This window comes from Notechis scutatus, chromosome 1 (assembly GCF_049901735.1).
Source record: "Notechis scutatus isolate UNSWTSFEM ecotype Mainland chromosome 1, rNotScu1.2, whole genome shotgun sequence".
NCBI classification, from domain to species: Eukaryota; Metazoa; Chordata; class Lepidosauria; order Squamata; family Elapidae; genus Notechis; species Notechis scutatus.
Window position 1 is genome coordinate 195,772,720 of NC_142009.1, and position 17,085 is coordinate 195,789,804.

The 17,085-nt window shown below is 37.7% G+C and overlaps 1 protein-coding gene across 7 annotated transcripts in view; it reads right to left on the reverse strand.

Annotated features, from left to right (window-relative positions):
* SLC4A10 (solute carrier family 4 member 10) overlaps positions 1-17,085 on the reverse strand; it is a 177,004-nt gene that overhangs the window by 20,469 nt on the left and 139,450 nt on the right. For all 7 annotated transcript variants that reach the window (XM_087949855.1, XM_087949852.1, XM_087949851.1 and 4 more), the window contains 3 exons: positions 16,458-16,703; positions 6,458-6,563; positions 969-1,130 (listed from right to left, as the gene is read on the reverse strand). In XM_087949855.1, the coding sequence (XP_087805981.1) occupies positions 969-1,130; positions 6,458-6,563; positions 16,458-16,703 (514 nt within the window). The remainder of the gene's footprint in view (positions 1-968; positions 1,131-6,457; positions 6,564-16,457; positions 16,704-17,085) is intronic.

The window sequence follows — 17,085 nt, forward strand, 5'->3', positions numbered from 1 at the left end:
CTCTCTCTCTCTCTCTCTCTCTCTCTCTCTCTCTCTCTCTCTGTCTCTCTCTCTCTCTCTCTCTCTCTCTCACACACACACACACACACACACTTTATCTGTCTAGAGGGCAGCAATTTGGGAAGGCTGGTTAAATACCCTTGGAAATACGTGAAGACTGAATTGTGAGAAAGCAGCAGTGGTAGATTTGGTATAATGCTGGCTACAAAGCAATCTATAACTCTACAGGCTATAAAAAAGGTTAGCACTAAGCCACAGGATGCAGAAGCATTTGAGTTTTGGCTTCAGGTACAAATATGCCTAAAGCTGCCGTTGTATTAAGAGATGTTAACCCTAAGGAGGAACTGACACGTAAAGCATGCTACTTACAGGTAACCCTTGACTTAGGATGGACTCTCCAGGCATACTTGCAACCAGTTCCCAAGTTCTGATGATTGCTGCCCCCTGAGGTTATATAACTGCAATTTGGGTATTCAGCAACTGTAAATCTACATTTACAGCCATTTGCAACATCCCATGTTCACACCACCGTGTTTTGCATTTTTGCTGAAAACTGACATTTACTTTTAGTTTTCATCAAAACCTGCTCATAGTGAATAACTGGTTTGTTCAATGACCACAGCATTGGAACAACCATGGTAAAACTGTGATGTTCGCATGACCATGGGACATTGCAAAGCCCAGGACTATCTGCACATTTAAAATTTATAAATTCCTGATTTATTTATTTTGCTGAAAGTTAATTCCTGCCCAGTTTGGAATAAGAAGAAAAGTTAAAACATACTTTCTCTCCTCTCCGTTTCTATTCTCAGATTATCAATGCCCCAAAGGTATTAAACTTCTTTCAAATGCTGTTCCGCAATGCGGAACCAAGATGTGATAGTCATAACGAATTGAGTTGGGGAAACCGTGTCTTGCATCATGTGCTTGCAATACTTCTTTCATGATTTGATTTAAAAAAAAATTACCTTGGTTGGGAAATATCGGCTAGTCTTGAACTGCTTCAGTGTGGACGACAGTATGACTGTAGAAAAGAATAAGATGACTGACCAGAAGAGGACATCTGGAACATAAGGCTCATGTTCATGACAGGCTCGTCCAACAAACAGCCCTTTCCAGTTCTTACATTCCTAGCAGAGAAAGTAAAGGCACTGTTTCTGTTTGCTAACTAATGGCATGCTATAAAGCAGAGGTGGGGAACTATGGTCCCTTTATGACTTGTGTGGACTTCAACTCCCAGAATTCCTGAGATCAGCATACTTGGCTCAAGAATTCTGGGAGCTGAAGTCCAGAAGTCATAAAAGGGACTTTGTTCCCTACTCCTGTTATTAAGAAACCAAAGATAGAACTTTACACTCTCGGATCAGTAATACTCTTTCACTGTCACGAACTAAAACCTAACACTGAAGGCTATTGTAGACATTTTTTTAAAAAAACCCACCCATCAGTTTACATTGTACATTTAAATATCTTACATGTTTGAAACAGATGGGCATATTATGTACAGAAACTCTAATCTGGGTGTCTAGAATTGGCTCTGGTCTTGTATTGATGGTGCAGTTGGTAGCATACTACATTCTGCTGCTAAAGAAGTTTTAAAAAGTATTATGCCTTTTTATCCCTGCTGTCTGGAAATACTGGAGGAAGATTAAAACGTACATAATCATCAGTGCACTGATGATGCTACCTAGTTTGGTAGAGGAATGTCTGCAAGCTCAGAGAGTGGCAAGGACCCCACAGATTAAATAGCATCATTTCCCCTTGCTGATTCTGACTTGCAAGCATGGAAGGGGGTTGTTTTTCACCTTCACAGCACTGAAGCCACAGAAATTAGAGGCTTAATTATATCTTTTCTTATTAGCTTTCCCTTTGTTTCTCCCTTCTTTCTGGCCCTTATATTCTGGCTCAATTAAAAAAACACACAAAACTAGTCAAAACATTAAATCAGCTTCGGACAGTAATTTCAAAACAACTAATGGATTAACTGTGGTTTAATGTAACTGGGAGACAGTGAGGAACAAAGCGAGGTCCAGACCTGGTTGATATCAAGTTTCATACCAGCTAGTGACTATGGTTACATGAGGAATGTTACTGGAAAGTTCTGAGGTCTATTCTAATCTGGCAGTTCATCTCAGTTTGTTAGTAATCATTATTTTACATTTTTGGTAGCAATGTTTTTTGTTCATTTTGTTTTGTTTTTAATCTAACATGTTGCTAATGCAGGTCTTAGAAAAAAAATATCTAAGTTTTAACAGTCAGCTTAAGGCAGGAAAAGCTGCTTGAACTGCACACGTAAAAAGCTCAAAGCCATTTTCTCTGGATCGGTGTCAAGTAACTGATTTGTAAAGCACAACTTCTGTGATGGAAAACATTAGATTACTATACAAACGTTTAAATAATTCTTCTAGTTTTACATTAGAGAGGACTTTCTTTTGCCACCAGGGGACGATAGACTCCACACAACCGCATTATAATAAAATTTGACATAGACTCCAGACAAATATTTGAATATTCATTCCAAAAGGCACACATTCTACATGCTATCCCAAGCTTTTCATGGTCCTTTTCTATGTGCAGAAACATTTTGTACAAACATACATAGCATCTTCCTTAAAATGTATTTCTATATCAAACCCTGCAGCACATGATATGCTCATTTGTTCACTGTAAACGTTTAGAAGACCATTTAAATGAGATCTGTCAGTGATCTGCACTATACAGTAGTCTATACGGCTGAACTGACAGATTATTGGGAATTTGCCTAGACTATGTTTTCCCTTCCTAAACAGGGAAGGGAGTGGAGGAGAGAACATTTTGAAAGTGGAGTTTTTTGCAAGTAAAAACATGAATGGGTTAGGATTCCTTGCCATAGGTTCTGAAGCATGGTGTCCAATCTTTTAACTTGCCTTGAGTACACTGAGTGAAAAGGAATTGTTTTGGGCCGCATATAATATATATAAATCACATAATAATGTTAAAAGTCTTCCATCATGTGGACTCCTCACTGCTAGCTATCTAGGGCTACCTGTGGGTTGGACATGCCTATTCTAAAGTAGCCTAAGGAGCCATTTATCCAGGAAAACCGGTTTCCAAGGAGGATTTCTCTTTACAAAACTGAACCGGGGTTAGTACTTATCAATGCATCATAAACCTACTCCATTACTATTGTCAGCCTTACTGTTGCTCTGTTGGAAGTTAAAACCTACCCCTCTCCTAGAAAAATGAAATATTTTAGGATATACTAAAAAGGCAGAATATTTCCCCTAAAAGAGAAGAAGAAACTCAGAGAGGCAGAAACTCAGCCCTCCCACCTTTGTTAATGGGCCATTAAGGCCTGGGCCAATCTATTCTACATAACAAAGATCTACCTCCTTCAGGCAGAGCCATTGAATTGCCCTTCATTGCACCACCCACCAAGTTTCAACCAAACTTAGCACACAGACAACCTACAAAGCTAGCTTTGACCTCTGACAGCAACCAATCAGGATATTCTTCCTGTGCCTTAGGAAATTCAAAGCCCAGAGAGGGCATAAAACTCAGGGACTCTCAGCATCTCCTCTCTTTTACTGCCCAGGAACCTATCCTGTTCATCAATAAACCATTTTTCCAAGCGGCTTCCATGTTTCCAGTGTCTTTTCCCCTGCTTGGAACTGAACCCAGAAGGATATTTCTTCCAACAGCTCCTTCTTTTGCGTAGCTAACAAGAATGCTCCATCACTTTCTCAATTACTAGTTTGCCATGAAGCAGGAGTAATGGTTTTTAAAAAAATTATTGGGTTATTCACAATTAAATAAGGTCTAGATTATTTGACATCTCTATATAGTACCCAGGAAACAATTAAAAGGGTACCACTTCTGATTGATTAAATATAATGACAGAAAATAGAGAAGAAGGAAATGTATGACTCAAAAATCTTCCTTCAGGTTCACAGACACTAACAAGTGTGATGCTATAGTATTTGCATAACTGAGCTGCTTAAGCCAGCCTGCCATTTTAAAAACCACAGTACTGAGAAAACCAGATTTATATTTTAAAAAGAGGGTTTTTTAAAAAAAAAAAATGTTTCCATTTGTTTTAGCTTCTCCTGCAAGCTTTGTATTTTTCAACCACAAAAAAAGTATTTTAACCTTAGATTCAGGCTAAATAATTGTATTCATATACAAACATGGTTTGAAACTAATAATCCCAGGGCTGCATGTATCTCCTTAAAATACTCGTTTTGTGTCATCCAGAGTTACTTGGTCCTTCCTAGCCCAAAAACTTCAGGGGGAAAAAAGAAAAGAAAGCAACCCAGTTCATCCATACAGGTTTAAGACAAGATCCTCCTATTGCTGCCCTTAACGATGTCCTCATTCCACATATTCAGTGTGGCTCTTTGCAACCAAAAGGGTATCCAATAACAACATAATATGCTACATACAGTTTCATAAAATGCCCTAAAGCACAAATATTTCTGCTGCAACCATGCAGTCTTCGTAATATTCTTCTGATGCTTTACAAAGGGCTCATACTGTTCTTAGATAAAGCTTGTTCCCATATGATACACAAATCAGGTTGTATCACAATTCTGCACTAGTGGAATCTGAACAGTTGAAAATTCTTAGAAATATTTCCCAATATTTGGAAGTTCTGCAGTGAGAAGCCAGAGTTACCAGGATGGTGACATAGATATAATAATAAATAACAATAACAGTTACACATTTATTATCAAGATTGTTCTTCTTTAGCATTATCTGCACTCATATTATAGGCAAGCTTGTCACAAGGCTTTGGGGATCGTTTATTAACAAGGAGCTTTGATTATGTCAGGCTAGGATTAAATCTAGGAGATTTATGCACATCAGAAGGCAATCAGACCAGTCTTGTCTTCCCAGACATGTATTTTTAGGAAGCCAAGTCATTCAGAGGCTAGAAAGATCCTTAAATAGATTTTAGTAGAAGCTAATGATGATCATAGTTCATTATCAGAGACGAATTGGAAAGCATACTTAGGAAAATTCTGTACATTGCCTATTTTTATCCCTGTGAAGTGATATCACTTATGCTGGGGCTCCTTTCATATATATATATATGAAATATATAAAGATATTTATATACATTTTACAACTTCCCTCTTAGCAAAATTCTCAGGCCACTCAGATTAATTCTATCCTTACTATTTACTGTCTAGCCGGAATGACAATGTCTGATTTTTCTTTGTTTACTTATTTCAAAAAGAAAACATAATAAGCATTTCAAAAGCTATATCACAAAACTTAACCACTAATGAAAAGCCAAAATGAAACTCAGAATAAGGGCCCACAGTCAGTTACCTGCGACCCAAAGTATGGTGGGATGGAACAGCTTGAACTGTTTAGAGCAAGAGTGTCAAACTCAAGGCCCGCAGGCCAGATCTGGCCCATGGGGTGCTTAGATCTGGCCCACGGGGCCACCCTGGAAACAGTAAAGGACCTGCCTGCAGTGCTTCTGCCAGTGGAAATGGAGCTCCATTTTCACTGGCAGAGCACTTGGGCCATCATAGACGCCTCTGACACGAGTGACATCTAGCTGGCCACACCCACCATGACCCCACACACCATGGGGACATCCACCATGGCCACATCTGAGGTAAAACACAATCCTGATGCGGCCCTAAATGAAATCAAGTTTGACATCCCTGGTTTAGAGAATTGCAACAAGGTGGGGCCTCCACACCTGCCTTGGAGGAAATTAGTTCAAAAGGTAGGGGCTACTATACAGAAAGCAGGGTCAGTTTATCTTCTGCGTTTTTCCCTTCCTGCTTGCTTTTGTTTTTATTACTGTGCTATCAGTCTTAGCAGGTCTCCTGGTTATCGACCATAATAAAAAAAACGTCATATTGATTCGCATTCAACATGCTGGTAAAAAAAGAGTTTGTGTTTATGACTTCCCTACTATCTTATGGCCTACAGAAAATGCTATATGGGTGGCAAGGAATTTTTCAAAACGGACCCCAGTTCAAAAATTTGATGGAAGTAAGTTCTTTTACTTGAAATCAGAATCTGCTTTTTTCAGGGAGTACAATGAAATACACAAAGCCACATTTCCTAGAGTAGATCCCTATTATCTGTCTTCAGAACTGATTATCAGGCATATCTGGTGCCTTATCTTCCTTTCCTTCATTGTGAACACTTTTAAAAGAATAGTCAAGGCACATCTTATTTTCCAGGATTCAATTTGTTAACTAATTTTAGCATAAATCGTAATTCATGTTTTGAGACTTTTTATGCCCTTTATGTTTTATTTTTGGCTAATCATCTTGGATACTCAGTTGTATAGCAATGAGAGATCTATACTGAATGAATGAATAAGTATTAATACTGTAACTAGTTTACAGACTGGGGAGAACAGCCTGACATTAGCCTCTGTATACTACCCAGATATATTCCATAGGTACACTTTGATTGAATTCATGAAAAGATTTGGTGACATACTTACAGTCACAGTAAGATTTGCCCAAGGTATTGCAAATGAGGACATGTTCTTTGACTCCCAATATTGTAAGGTAGTATTGCTTGGGTTATCTGGTTCCACACAGCTGCATCTGAAAAACAAATCGATGATTGGTGTTATCTCAATCAGAAACGAATAATTTAATTCGCCATCACTTTATAAATTGTCTGGAACAATCACATATAAATTAAAGTTGGTTAATCAGCCCTGAATGATACCAGACATAATTTTCCAGTTCCAGCAAGGCAGCAATGGAATTGAAGTACTCCTGTGTTGACGTTTATTAAATGTTACATAGGATGCTTGTTTTCATAGTACATTCCAAAAGTGGCCTGGTGATTCATTTGTAAAAGCCCTGTATAAAATGCAATCTCTGCCTCAGTCCATTTGTTTTTATTATGTATCCTTTATTTATCCTTATTATTGTATGTCTAATCACACTTGGCCAACTAAAGTATTCAATTCAATTCAATTGTCAAGTCATTGCTCCACTTTGAAGGAAGATGATGAATCTACAAAACTAGGTTCTCAGTAGAACAAAATTTTATTCTGTTCAGAAATGCACTTCACTACAGTGTAAATTGAGGAGGACTGCATCACTGGAAAGGTTCTCTGAAAAACATGAGAGAATATATAACTGTTGTGAATCATTTTTGTTAAAATCATGGTCCACATTCACACGTTTAAAAAGAGCACAAATCCATAACCCTTCTTCATTCACTAACAGCTCTCTGCATTGCAATTATGTCGGAATTCCTAACTTCGTATCATTGAAATCCTTTATATCATTACAATAATTACTTTACAATCATTCAGTTTGAATTATTCTCAAGAAAAGGGTGCAAAGGAATAATAGCTGAAAAATACTCTGTTCCTGTATCTTTTTATCAATTTCCTACAATAAAAATTAATTGGATGTTGGATTTTGTAATAATTTACTTTGCTTTAGTTACAGCTGACTGAAAGCTTTGCAATATCTATTCACAGATTTATGAATCAGCTGATAAGGCTCAAATTGTACAAATATAATCTCCTAACAATAATTCATAAATTCATATCTTTTAGGTTTATTACCAAAAGTAAATCTGTAGGTTGATCGCATTCCAGGACTAAACCAGCATTTTAAGTGGATACAATTGGATTGTACCATTATCCAAGGAATGGTGTGTATCACATCAGTCAGAAGAACTGCAAGAAAAGTAATTGTGGGGACTCCTTCTCAATCAACTTTTACCTAATTCTTTGGTTTGTCTCATCTCTTGAAGAAACCTTGGGAAGTCATTGTGTATGCCTATGAACTCCCAATTACTCCATGAACTACCAATTGCTCCAAAGCATACATGAAACATAAGCATAAGCTTGTAAGTATAATGCAGGTATTGGCTGCTGGTGACATTGCCATTCTGTCCTATTTACCAACCAAAAAATCATCAGAGATTGAAAATATTTTCTAGCCATTGGTTGCATGATTAAATAGTTCCTGAAATTTCATAAACTTTTGATTAGAAGCCATTGTATTTCCTGATTCATTAAATGAACTCACTTACATGAATTTGGTTACCAATTGATTTCTGAACTCAATTCAAAATGCTGGTGAAGATCCATAAAATACTTTATGGTTTGGGATATGGTTAACTTCAGGGCCATCTAATCCAAATAAAGATTGCCCATCCTGTGCAGGGAGGATGCTTCTGACTCTCTGTGTTCCCATAATGTGAAATATTCTTGGCTGATATTTTGAACGAAATGACTGAAGCTAAAGAACACTTAAAATGGCACAATTAGACATAACAAGCCTCCGAGTAATGCCCAAGCAATTCACTCTGCCTCATCTTCCTCAACATAGCTGTTAGACTCAAATGGAGCATTAAGTATAATTTGCTATGGTGCACAAATCAATGCTTATGTATAAACAGTAGTTTTGAAATTGCTAGCTGGATTTAAGCATCATACAAAGCCTGGTGTGGCCATATGGCACCCAGAGTCACCACTGTGCTTAAAAAATTCCTTTAGTATCTACCAGACTTCCTTCCCTTGACTTTTCTCATTAAAACTGTTGCAAGAAAAGATAACTTGGAGAAACCTTTATTTCTGGGAACACCTTTCTTTTCCAGAATAATTGTCACTTCAACCCAGAACTTGGTTGAAATTGATCCAACTGGGCAGAAAAACGGATTAAAATAAGCAAGAACCAGACTACAAAGAGAAACAAAGATGCCTGTTGAGGAGAGTACATGATGACATGTGTTCAATGTCATTACACAAATGTCCTGACTTCAATATTTGTATCAGATTGTGAGATTTCAGTTTATAATGGTAACACTTGCATAACGGGTGTGCATATCATCATTTTGGCATTATTGTAGGATAAGTACCATTCTGATAAATAGGTGTTAAACCCAGCAGAACTCCTATTCTGTAAATACTCTCCATCTGGTGATGTTACCTAGTCTGGATAATAAAACATCTGTAAGGAAACCATCAAGCTCAGAGAGCACCAAGGACCTTTCATTTCCACCCTGAGCTACACATATTCTTCTTTATTGGGCTCAGCAGATACAGGTCATCCTTATGGCCACAATTGAGGCCTAAAATTTCTGTTGCTAAGCAAGACAGTTGCTAAGTTATGCTTCATTTTGCAACCTTTCTTGTCATAGTTGTTAGGTGAATCATGGCAGTTGTTAAATTAGTAACACATCAGCCAGTAATCTGGCTTACCTATTGACTCTTCTCATCAGTTGATCGCAAAAGGTGATCACATCACACTGTAACAATCATAAATACATGCCAGTTGCCAAACATCCAAAATTTGATCATGGAACCACAGGAATGCTGCCATGGTTATAAGTGTGAAAAAATGGTTGTATGTTACCGTTTTCAGTGCAGTTGCAACTTCGAATGGTCACTAAATGAACAGTTTTTAAGTTGAGGACTACCTGTACTCTGCAGGAGTGCCACACATTCTCAACATTTCAAGTTGCCCCCCAGCTCTAGAACTTGGATCCTGCCCCATTAAGCCATAATTTGTAATATTAATATAAATAATATTAATTCACCCAGCCCTATGTTGTTCCTTCTGGCTTTCAGCAGATTACCTCAAGCAGAGAAACCTTCCTCTCAGAATATTAATCTTTATTTTATTTTTTAATACCAACTGGGGATTGAACCTGGGCATAAAAGGCCTCTGTTCTGTTATTAAGCTTGATGGAATTGCTAATATCAATTTTCATGATTGTCATCCGGGGATTTGCAGCAAAACTAAATGAAAAGGTTAGGGATAAACAGGAAGTAGGGATTATAAAATAAGGGATTTGGCTGGAAAACAAACAAGATCATACAGTGGGGTAATTCTATTTGCAACTTCAAGCCCCATCGAAGTTTTTATCATGTTTCAGGAACAAAACAGAGATTTTATTTTTGTCATTCCATTTGGAATGATATGCAACTATACTGTGGAAACAAAGTCCAGTTGCCTTTTGAACAAGCACCTCTGGGATTGTGGAAAATACAAAAAATTATTTGCCCCCTACTATGGGAAACAAATAGTAGTGCAAAAGAGGTTGGATCAGTTTTATCAGGACACGCAAGAATACTCCACCTTTGCCTGTTTCCCAGCTGCTGTTAAAATTCATTCATGTCAAAAATGAATTATGAAGCTAAATGAAAGATCTACAGAAGATGTCATGTAGGTATCCAAGCATTAAAAAAGAAACTCCGAAGCAACTGTGGATCCAAGGAGGGAGATTATTCTACACATTGCTTTGTTTTTTTTAAAATGAAGGGAAAAACCATCTAAAGCAGACAATGAGCTTTTCTATCCAAAACTTTGACATATAATATAAATGTATGTGTGTGTGTGTGTGTGTGTGTGTGTGTGTGTTTTCTGAGGTTATATATATATACACAGAGAGAGAGGGTGAGGGAGGGAGGGAAGGAGGGAGAGGGAGAAGGAGATACGCACACATACAAATGTTATCTTCAGATCTAGAAAGTATTTTTTGACTTGGGCAGCTAAAACTAGAAATCGGAGCAATTGATTAAAAGAGGTGCCCACCTGTACAGGTTTTCCAAATTCTCTGTTCCAAACAGAAAAGAGTATTTGTAGTTCAGGATGGAACTATGGAATCCTTAGTGCTCTTTAAGCTTGTTATTTGCTTGCAGATGTTTCATTACCAGAGTAGGTAACATCATCAGTCTGTAAGCAACCAATTAAGTTCAGAGAGTATCAGGGACTCCATTCTATCTCCTCCTCTGTCAATCATTCCACACCCACTGAACAACCTCAGGAATGCCTGAGTGGTTCTAAATCCCATCCCCCACTGAAGAGTGACTGTGCATAAGTGTATTCATATGTGTGAACATACACATTGTCTGACAAAAGCACCAGAACTTGGAGACTGAATTCTCTATCAATGTACATACAGTGTATTTAACTACACGTGTACATATGTTAGCATATGGGTGTGCATATGTCTGTGTGTGTGAATAATGTACAGTATTCTTCTAAGACTCTTTTTGTTGTTTTTCTATTGTTTTATTTGATACAGAGTAAAAAGTTTAAATATGAGCTGCTGTCCATAAGATTTCAATACCTCTGCTGCTGTATATGGGAGAAGCTCACTGTTGGCCTCTCTCTCCTCCTCTTAAAAAATTAGCTTTTATCAGTCCTGCAATAGAGACTTCATGGAGACTTTCCTACATCAATGTTTACAGACAAGCTTGAAAAGGAACTACTATAGGTAGGTAGGTAGGTAGGTAGGAAGGAAGGAAGGAAGGAAGGAAGGAAGGAAGGAAGGAAGGAAGGAAACAGTCTCTTCACTGTCATTTGATATCAGCTAACAACCCATAGTAAGGGCATATAATTGGTTAGATTGAGTGTAATTTATCTTAATTACAATCATTATGCAATGCTTCATGTTTCTTGATGACTGCAAAGTATAAGGTTGTCCAATGGGTGTAAGAAGAGTTAGCAGAAGCATGATGGATGGAGCCCAGATCCCTCCCACATCAGTTTGCCTGCTGACTATGATTTTGAGATTGTGCATTTGGCTTCATTAAGGAAGCAGCCATATACAGCCAGATACAGATGTATGCTTATCAGGCTCCTCTGTCCAATCAGGCACCACTGACCAAAATTCCCCATGAGATAAAAGAACATACTCGTGTTTCCTTTTCACTAATGTTTCAAAGATGCTTAGTCAAATGTGAGTATGTACAAGTCTCAGTACCTAGTGCCTGAGAAGCTAAAGCCTTACAATGGAGCCTACCCATAGAGAGCTGATGGTTATGAGGCCAACACACAAACACCGTTGCTAAGTCCCCTCATTCGTATTTAGGATTCAAAGATAGTTTGGGTTTACAGGTTTTAAATATAATATGACTTAACCCCAAAATTAAAACAAGCAAACAAACAAACAAAGATAAGTAATACCAGCATCCTTTAGTTGAAAGAATCTAGCTCAGTTATACATCAGAATGACATGAACTTGGCACCTTAAACAACTTTCACAGGGGGATATTATGCTCCCAATTCTTAAATATATGCCATGGACAGATTGTCATATGCATATCACCATGCCAAAGCTCTTTGAAATTATTCAGTATAATCTGTTAATAATCAAGGGACGTCTGGTAAAGAATTAGTTTTTCTTTTTTGTTAGAAAACATCCATTCATCTCTTTTGAAGTACAGAATAGAACTGCCGACGTAAAGATAAAATTAGTGAATCAATTTTTGAATATTATCTAGGGAACATTGAGGCAGATGAACTTAGGAGACAGGAGGAAGAGCTGCAGACCAGACAACTGGCACGCAAAGATGTCTCAGCCTATAGAAAGTGGGGCGGGGTGGTGTGGGAAAGATTTCAGAAGGGCCCCAGCCTGGTAAAAGGAAAGAGGAGAAATGCATTCAGCATCACAAGATTCTATTAATGGAACCTTACAATAAAAAAAATAGAGTTTGTACTCTTGGTTGTGCTTCTTTTCTGGACTACCTCACAGGGTAACACATGATTTAAAAAAACTGGTAGCATTTAAAAATGATTTCAAAAATCTATTTAAAAAAGAGTTAAACATTCACATTTTATTTGGAACACTTGTCTTCATTTTTTTTTCCCACGTAGACCCTATCAGCACTTAAAGAACACACAGCCAAAAAAAGGGGGTGGGGCTTCTCAGCGAAGGTAGATATCCAACAGTTCAATGCAAATACAAGCAACCAGGGGTGGGGTGGGGTGGGTTCGCAGGGGTTCGGGAGACCCTCTAGTTAATATTCTGCCCAGTTTGGAGAACTCCCAAACCCCACTCCTGGCTGGCTCTGCCCATCCTGCCCCTCCTCTCCCAGGAATCCCCATGCAGCCCATTTTGGATGCAGGTTAAGTGCAGGGCATGGGCAGAGGCTTGGGGAGGGCAAGAAAACGGGCCTCCTGGAAGTTCGAGAAGCCCATTTCCAGCTTCCAGAGAGCCTCCGGAGCCCGATGAGGCCGCTTTCCACCCTCCCGGAGGCTTGAGGAAAACCTCCAGAGCCCGGGGAGGGCAAAAATGCCACCCCCACTGTGATGCAGGAGGCTGACTAGGCCACGCCCACCCTGGCCACGCCCACCCAGCAACGGGGCAGAGAACCAGTTTGTAAAAATTTTGAAGCCCACTCTTGCAAGTCACCATTGCTATTCTCAAGGATTTCATTCCAGTATAAAACTATGGATCATGAAACTGTGAATAACAAAACTTCAGTTGCCAAAAGGAAGCCCAAAACCCTGCCAACTTTACTGCTGTGGCCATTAGACCCTAAAAAAAATGTGTGTGTGGTTATCAAAAGGCCAGTTATAACACTGCAGTTTAAAAACCCTTTAATAATAATAGGAAAATATGGCATATAGTACAGTAAGTTCCACTTATAGATTCGCTTGTAAGTAAGTATTTACAGTGGAATCCATTATGAGGTAAATGTAAAGGTATAATTCAACATTCAAGGAAGGCCTATTTTTATACCCAGTAATAAAGTATCACACAGAGATACTCACAGACACAGATACATACAGATACCCACATGAGGCATTCTTGTACAAAGGACAGATTTTACACAACTATTCATAAAAACCAAAGAACTGTTATAGAGTAGTATAAACTTGATATATACCTTTAACTCTTTAATTTATTTTCCCACAAGAATCTCTACATAAATATACCTATTATTTATACACACAAACACACACACTAAGAAATAAAATTTATTGACATTCATTGTATTGCTTTCAGTAAGTACCCAGAGAATTGCAACCATATGGTTAGTTATTCAGCTTCGGAAAACATATGATGTCTTTATATTATCCATCAGCTATCCATCAGTAAAGTGATATGTTTGGCCAGTGACAAAGTCCATAGATAACGTGTTTGGGAGGTGGTTATTTGTAATGTGAAAGAGCTTTTAAATAGGTATTGAGCTAAAGAAATGGAAAAAGACAAAATGAGCAAGTGTGTGTGTTTACTTTATTAATGATACTGGCTAGCAAAAAAACATGACAGAGAATTTCATTTGCCATCTCTGACAAGTGAGAGACTGAGATAGATTTAGAAACTGAACAGGTCTTTCAGAATTTATTACGGTACCAACTTATAAGCAGACTCATACATTGTTTACAAATGCCTATTTGATTTCTTTAGAAATATTTGATCATATAATTAACCATTCTAGAAAGAATTTCAGTATAAGCACCTACATGAAAAACAAAGGATTGCCCAACTTTCAGAACACTGAGACAAACTTCACTACAAAATTGTAGATAAGCATATTAGCAAATCAACCACTGGATCCTGCTCATTATCTTGCTGCTTCCTCACTATTCCCATTGCCTTTTGTTCATTTTTGCATCTTCTCTTTCACTAAAATGGAATCGGTAATCTAGCATCTACAAGGTGCTTTAAATTTTAACTTTTATCAAGTTTATCCAGCATAGTCAATGTGAAGGAACTATGGGAGTTGTAGTTCAGTAACTTTCTACCTCTGCTATGTTTTATGGTTCAGCTCCCTTCAACCATTCAGCCCAATTCAATGGGATTCTGACAATATGAACATTTTCATTCTCTATCAGTTGCATCTGAATACAAGTTATTTTAAATGGTAGCGCACTTGATTATTTTCCTCACAGATAATTACTATTACACCTTGATATCCCACCAACATGTATAAAATAAAATACAACATAGTGGGCTGCAGTTGTGAAATTTTAGTGTAAAAGTAAAAAGCCAGTCTTTCCTTGGCATCAAATCCCAAACAATGTTATAGTTGGGGAAACAGTTTTCCAAAGCTGTAGAGAGGAAGATAACCTTGATAGAAATAGATGAACTATGTTACCAAGATGACGAGTGGAAAACCATATATTAAGCCCACAAAATAACTTTCTCACATGGTTCAAAAGACATCTCATTAATTCACAAGAGTATGAGAAAGGGAAGGAGATAATAGCACAACTAGACTTATAAGGTGACATTATCACAGTCAATCTTAATAATAATAGCTTTAGTCTTTTAAGGAGTTGATTTCTTAGCCTGGTCTACGTAGTTGGGCTGACAGAAATATGACAAAGAAGGCCATCTAGAGCAGCGGTCCATGGTCCGCAGAAAAATTATCTGCATTTTTTATATTACACTAAATACTATTTATCTTTTTTAAAAATTCATATTAGGGGTCCGCAGGATTTAAAATTATGAATGTAGTGGTCCCTGAGGTCCAAAAGGTTGGCGACTCATGTCCTAGAGCTTTCTCTCACAATGCCCCTTTCCTAGCTAGGGTGCTGAGGATGCCCTGTCCTGAATATCTTGATGTATGTATTGGGGAAGGCCTTCTTTCAAGTACCAAGGGCCTCTGAAATGTCATTTCTAAAATCTTAAAAACCCAACCATTAGCATACATATAGGCAGCCAGGACAGATCCTATATGGTAGGGGGTCCCCAATCCCAGGCCCATGGACAGGACCTCTCTGCAGCATGCCAGAAACCAGGCCACACAAATAAGTGAAGCCCCATCCATATGATGCAGGCAGCACACAAAACCATGCCCCCTCTGGTCCATAGTAAAACCTCTCCCCACGGAACTGGTCCCTGGGGCCCAAAAGGTTGAGGGCCATTGCTATATGGTATCTAATAAAAGTTATTCCTGCAGTACTTCACAGCATTCTACACTATCTGCAGCATTTAGATTATTTTCAGAGGAAACCCATGCAACCACATAATTTAACCACAAACTAGTCAGATTTTTAGCATTAAGACTAAGATAAAGACTAAGCTAGCATAAACTTAGTTCTACCAAATGAGTTGGTTATTTTTCATTTAATTCAGAGAGAACTAAGTATAATTAATTTAGGGTTAGGTGAACATTTTATATGAGTCAGAATGGTTTTACTGAAGTTTTTACGTTGCAGAATATTTTATGGCTTACCCCACTCCTATGAAGAGGGGGGTGCTGTAGCTCTTATCTGAAAAGGAGAATTTTGGCCTACACAGACATTTCTCTAAATAAATAAATAAAACCAACCCCCATCCTACCATATCTATTAGTTACTGCTTTAAAGCTAACATTCATGAAATAAATTTTCTTTTTGGAAAACATCAGGTTACCCTTCTTTGAAACTTGTAATGATTTCCTTTATTATATGAACAGAAAAAAAACAGTATAGGAACAGTATATAATGCAACTTTCAAAATTAATAAGTATGATAATAACAAAAGGGGAGAGGAGTCCATATCATAGAAAGCCTTCTTCTATGTCCCATTTATTTTAAAATCTAATTAAAGTATTGACAAACAACAGATATCAATGTGATCTTGATGGTCTTGACAAGTTCATCAACATGAGATTCATGAACAGGGCGTCAAACCTGAGCAAGAAATAGCAATTTTCTCTTCCTCCTGGGCATTTCCTCCCTAATTCTCATAGCAGAAACTCTCAAATAATATCAGTAATGATTAATGGAGAAAATCTTACTTACGAGTATTGTGTTAGAAGTTCCAAGTTATTATGCATGTTGATTGGATATGTTTCTCTGAGATGATAGAGCTTTTCTAAGGCCTCATAAATGAATATGATGCAGATAAGAGATGCAAAAGCTTCTTCCGTAAACCGAGTGATATAGCACACCAAAGAACTTGCATCAGTCGCAACAAGAATGAGACACAGAATTGCAGTCCATAAACCAATGCTCGCTCTCAGAGAAAGGTAAGATAGTCCGTAATCCCTATTAATAGATTTAAAAAATATTACTGCGGTGGTCAAATACACTTGGGAATTCCATGTGGTCTCTAGACAATTAATTATTCTTCAAAATAGCTTTTTTGGAAAGCATTGCAAAGGCTATAACTACTTATTGTCTTTTGCCAATGCTGAGCCATAAAACATATTTCAGTAATATGGCTGGTTTTTCTGGCTTATAGTTGTGGTTATTACCTTGAAGGCAAATTCCTAGATTTGCTTGAAAATCTTAAAAAATAAAAAGGCTTCCATTCTGCTCTTGAAGAGTCCAGGATTTTATTACTGGATTTTATTCTCTTGTTTTTATCTTTGGTTTTATTTTAAATTTTGATAGATGTTATATTGTTGACATATTCTGCAAATAGGAG